The 5,101-nt window shown below is 68.2% G+C and overlaps 1 protein-coding gene across 1 annotated transcript; it reads right to left on the bottom strand.

Moving 5' to 3' along the window:
• Positions 1-403: 403 nt before the first annotated feature.
• On the bottom strand, positions 404-3,585 carry BIRC7 (baculoviral IAP repeat containing 7). The gene is made up of 6 exons (XM_077756813.1): positions 3,234-3,585; positions 2,515-2,614; positions 2,180-2,261; positions 2,029-2,074; positions 717-788; positions 404-597 (listed from the first exon to the last, which is right to left on the bottom strand). Exons 1-6 carry the CDS (start codon positions 3,583-3,585, stop codon positions 404-406), a joined length of 846 nt encoding a protein of 281 aa, XP_077612939.1.
• Between the last annotated feature and the right edge of the window lie 1,516 nt (positions 3,586-5,101).

Raw genomic sequence — 5,101 nt, 5'->3', positions numbered from 1 at the left:
CCTGGGCCTGGCTCAGCTCCTACACGCACCTGGACAGGACACATTCTCCCCTTGATCACTAAGAAAATCTAGGCAGAGAGGGGCCCTGCCGGTGTGGTCAAATGTGCCCAAGCGGATGTGTGTGCCCAGCGTGTGTGTAGGGGTGCGCTGCGCAGGGTGCCGTGTTGACAAGGACGACAGCAAGCGTCTGGGCGTCAAGGGGAGGCAGTGGGTTGATAAACATCTGCTGGGGCGGGGAGGGGGCAGAAGTCAGGAGCACTGCCTGCCCCCTCCCTGCAGTGCCGGGCAGCCCCCGGGGAAAGATGGCCGGAGGCAGGGTGGGCCCGTGCTGACCTGCTGAGGCCCCCACGGGGGGCGCCCCGCTTGGGCCAAGCGGGACCTGCTCTGGGGCCACTCACCCCGCCTAGGGCAGGAAGGTGCGCACGTAGCTGCGGATGGGGGCCCTGCAGAGGGGGCACTGCCGCAGCGCGGGGGCGCAGTCTGCACACACCAGGTGGCCGCAGGGCACTAGGACGGTGCACACGCTGTGGTCCAGGCACACTTTGCAGGTCCGCTCCTCCCGCAGGCGCTGCAGCTCCTCTTCCGCGTTCCGGGCTCCTGGGGGGACCCAGCCGCACCCTCTGGGCCTGGGCTCTGCCGGGCTCCTCCACGTCCCCACCCCCCCACGGACCTCCCCCTCTGCACACCGTCCTGCCCCAGGGGAGTCTCACCCTCACCTGACTCTGTGGCACCTTCCGACTGGGCCTCTCTTCTGGGCGTGGGCAGCTCAGGAGCCATGTCGACAGGAGCTGTGGGCGGTGTGGAACAGACTAGAAGCCCCCAGGAGAAGCGAGGCCCCACCCAGAGGGGGCCACAGGCAAGGTCTGGCTCTGGTGGGAGCCCACACTGCCCAACAGCTCTCCTCCCTCCCCTCCCACAGCATGCCAGGCCCCCAGGGCCCACTCCGCCAGGCCCCCCAGGGCCCACTCCGCCAGGCCCCCAGGGCCCACTCCGCCAGGCCCCCAGGGCCCACGCCGCCAGGCCCCCAGGGCCCACGCTGCCAGGACAGGCCCCTCTAGCCCCGGGGCAGGGGGAGCATGTGCCAGGGGAGAGAACGGAGAGGCGCAGGGCGGGCACGCACCTCTGGCCTCGGCAGCCTGGCCCTCGTCATCCTCCTGGAGCAGGTCGGCCACCAGCTGGGACGCGGATACGCTGGCCGGCACCGCCCAGCGGTACTTATGCTGCACCAGCCGCTGGACCTGGCTCTGCCTGAAGCCCATGCGGAGCGCAGCCTGCACCGCGGGGCACTGGCTCCACAAAGGCCACCCCCGCCTGCCGCTGGCATCTGCAAGGCAGGGTGAGGGACGCTGCACCGAGGCGGGTGGGGGCGGCCGCTTGCTACCATGGCCGGTCACCAGTGCCGCCTTCACACAGGGCCTTGTGGCCGTCACGGCCACTTTGTCTACGCTCCAGGGAGGGCTGCATTTGCCCAGAGGTGCCGCCACGCGGAAAACATAGTAAACATCGTGGTCAAAGCCACTGTGGACAGAACCTCGCAGGCGTCAGGCGCTGCTCCCAGAGCATCACGGGGACGGGGCTTAGCTCCAAACAGGACCCCCACACACACACTGTTTCAGAGCTCGGGGCAGTGAGGTTCAGAGAGCAGAAGCCACTTGCTACCGGGTTAGATAGAAGAGCCAGGATCTGGACCTGGAGCCCCTCGGACCTCTGCCCTGCCAGGTCCTGGGCACGGGTGTGGACAGCACAGTCAGCTCCTCGGTGCGCTCGTGACCGTCGCCACGGCGGGGCCGCCTGGTGCAGAGCTGCCTCTCCTCCTCCCACCCCTGCGGCCAGCCCGGGACTGGCCTCGCCTGCGGCGACTTGCTCAGTGGTGGCAGCGGCCGCTTCAGCCTCCCCTGGGGCACCAGGCACACAGAACGCAGGCCTCACCGTCCCTGCTCTCCAGCGGGGGGACACCCAAGGGCCTGAGCCACAGTGCGGGCTGCAGGTGCCCAGGGAGCAGAGCACAGGCCGCGCCTCACGGCTCACCTGAAGGGGTGGGGGGGGCCGCATCTGCCGGTTCTTCTGATTGGTCCTGAAAAGAGCCAGAGGACATCTGTGACCTAAGTAGACACAGGTGCAGGGCTGGGGCGGGACCCTCACCTTCTGACCCACCAGGGCCTAGGGGAGCAGGACTCACCCAGGAGCCCAGCAGGTGGTAACGAGACTCCTGGATCCTGCAGACAAAGTCCCTTCCCTTTGTCTGGAGCAGGAACTCACACCTGCGGAAGCAGCCGGGAAGCCTCGGGGCGGAGCCGGGCCGGCAGTCGGCCCTGCCTGCCAGCGCGCCCCACACAGTGCCCTGCGCAGGCTGGAGGGGGCTCGCTGAGTGTCAGGCACTTGCTGGGAAGGCTGTTGTGGAGACAAAAATGCCATCCCCAGAGGGCCCCCATCCCCGGATCTCGCCCCCCACCCCAGGCGGGGGAGACGAAGCCGGCCCATGCCCACCCCAGGAGCCGCCTGCGGGGCCCTCACCTGGGGAACCACTTGGCGTGCTCTGTCCAGGGGTCATCCGCCTGCTCCCAGCTCTGCAGGCCCCCGTGGCAGGAGAAGCACCTCACTTGGTCTTGCCGGCCTGGGAGGAGCATGGATGCTGGCCCCGCCCACACCAGCCTCCGGGCCTGCCCACTCGGCCTGGGGGGTCCTGGGGGGGGTCCTGGGGGCTCCCAGGTGCTCTTATCTCACACGGCAAGGGCCATCTGGGGTCACGCCTGAACCCTCGGGGCCCCCTCTGCTCCCTGCCACCCCGTTTGCCTCGCATTCCCCTTGGATCTCACTTGCTCCCCGCGGTCTCAGGGGTGACGTGGGGAGTGGTGCGGGCACTCGTTCACAGCAAGGCGTGTGGACGGTCGGACCCAGAGCCCTGAGCGCTCTGTGACCTCTGCACAGGTGCCACCTCCCCAGGATGGATTCCCCACGATGGGAAGAAGGGGTGACTGTCAGGCCCAGGCCTCCACGTGGCAATGTCGCCTCTGCCTCGCCCCCCACAACCGGCAGAGACTGCAGACCAGGGGTCGCTCCAGGCACAGCCCCCCGCAGACCTGAGAGCCCACCCTGGGTCTCAGGGGCCGCACAGAAGCCCCACACGCCTCCTGTCCCTCCTCCCCCACCCCTGCACTTGCCACAGGCTGAAGCAGCCAGGAGAGACTCCCAGGCTGGGGACAGCCCGCCCCTGCGGGGGCCCCCAGGCTCACCAGTGTGGAAGAAGCCCGCGGCAGCCAACAGCTCCGGCCGCACCACAGCGGTCAGCGGCCAGTCGTAGAAGGAGGCGAGCCTCAGCTCCTCAGAGCCCATCCCGGGGAAGGCCGGCCCTGTGGACGGGGCAGCCCCGGCCCCCTCCCCCTCCCCCTCCTGCTCTGCAACGGGGCGCAGCTGGCCCAGGATCTGCCCGTCCGTGCGGTCCCGGGCACAGCCGGCGTCCTGGCCCACGATGTGGCCACACAGAGAGAGGGGGCCACAGTGGCCCCGCGTGGGACTGTGGCCCGCCGCCCAGAGGCTCCGCTCCGGGCCGCAGCACCGGCGCTTGGCTCTGTCCTCGGGCCCCATAGAGCGAACGGCAGCCCGGACTAGTTCTGCCGCAGGGACGGGGCCCTCGGAAGCTGGTCCTGGAATGCACCCAGCCAGCCTGCCTCTGGGCTCCTGACCTCAGGGCCCTGCCTGGGGGCAGCAGTGGCCTTTGCCTCCAAAAGCTGGGCAATGAGGGTGGCGCAGTCCCGACCCCCGGGTGCCCCGCGGGGGAGTGGCCAGGGGCCCACTGCTTTCTGGAAGGGGCCAGCGTGGCAGCCAGCATCACGCGCTCTCTGCAGCAGGGGTGTGTCACGGGGCTCCCGGGCAGGGGCCTCGGCAGCAGGGGCCTTGTCCCACTCCACAGGGGAGGGTGGTGACTCGGGGACAGAAGGGGAGAGGCTGGAGCACTGAGACCCCACCCAGGGCACCAGAGGGCTGGTGCTGGCTCAGGGACCTGGGGCGAGGCGAGACGGGGAGAGGGGGAGGCGATGCTGTGGGTCAGCTCTGAGCTGGGCCAGATGCCAGTGGCCTCTGAAGGCAGAAGGTTCCAGGTGCTCTGGACTATGCACTTAGTGCCCCCTAGAGGAGAGGGCGGCCCCCTGTCATGGGGATGACGCAGGGCCGCCAGGGACAGGGAGACCTAGTGAAGGGCTGGGTCCTGGAAGCTGTTGCTCTGATCCCTGTAGCTGAAGGGGGGGGCAGACAGCCCCACCCCCAGCCCCGCCAGAGCGCAAGGGCCTCAGCAGGCCGGGGTGCATCTCTAGTCCTTTTTATTTTTTAATTTTTTTTTAACATTTATTTATTACTGAGAAACAGAGAGAGACAGAGCGTGAGCAGGGGAGAGTCAGAGACGCAGAATCTGAAGCAGCTCCAGGCTCTGAGCTGTCGGCACAGAGCCCGACGCGGGGCTCGAACCCACAAACTGCGAGATCATGACCTGAGCCGAAGTCGGACGCTTAACCGACTGAGCCCCCCAGACGCATCCATGAAGATGGGGGACAGTTGGGCTGTGTCCTTCCAGAGGCTCTGGGGAAGGGGCTGGCCTGAGTCACCTCTGTCACCTCCCTCAGCTTCCGCGTCCGAGTGGGACTAGGCTGGAGGGTGAAGTCACACAGCGTGGGCTGTTTTCCCATTGGAATTAGCACTCCCGGGGCCACTGTGACCCAGACATTTGGGGAGGGGTAACAGGTCCAGCTACCAGCAACTGCTGCATCAGAGTGGTCTTGCTGCTCGGGCGAACGGACCCGCCACCCGCCGCCCTCCCTGGTGCCCCCACTGCGTCAGAACCAGCCTGGGCCCGGACCCTGGGCCGCCCGGGTGTGGCTGCACCTCAGCTCCTGCTGGGAGGTGGGCATGCGCCAGGTGCCCGCACTGCCAGCGGGGGGCCCAGCTTTCCAAACTGCACTTGCGCCACGTCCAGATCAGAGCCGCTGGCCCCAAGGGACCTGTCCCCAATGGGCTTCCCTCAGACCTGTGGTGGCCACACAGTCTCCACCGGCCAGCTCACGCCCAGGGGTCCCTGCGTCTTCAGCGCCAACACTCAGGGAGCACGGGA

Source organism: Crocuta crocuta, unplaced genomic scaffold (assembly GCF_008692635.1).
Source record: "Crocuta crocuta isolate KB4526 unplaced genomic scaffold, BGI_CrCroc_1.0 scaffold613, whole genome shotgun sequence".
Taxonomy (NCBI): domain Eukaryota; kingdom Metazoa; phylum Chordata; class Mammalia; order Carnivora; family Hyaenidae; genus Crocuta; species Crocuta crocuta.
Note: the sequence above shows the minus strand (reverse complement) of the source record. Positions and strands in the feature narration are given on the sequence as shown.

Coding starts and splice junctions, on each gene's coding strand:
- BIRC7 (XM_077756813.1), bottom strand. CDS start 3,585: ATGGGGCCCGAGGACAGAGCCAAGCGCCGGTGCTGCGGCCCGGAGCGG. Junction 2,615..3,233: donor CGCGGGCTTCTTCCACACTG/GTGAGCCTGGGG, acceptor TGCTCCTCCCAG/GCCGGCAAGACCAAGTGAGG. Junction 2,075..2,179: donor ACCACCTGCTGGGCTCCTGG/GTGAGTCCTGCT, acceptor GGCTCTTTTCAG/GACCAATCAGAAGAACCGGC.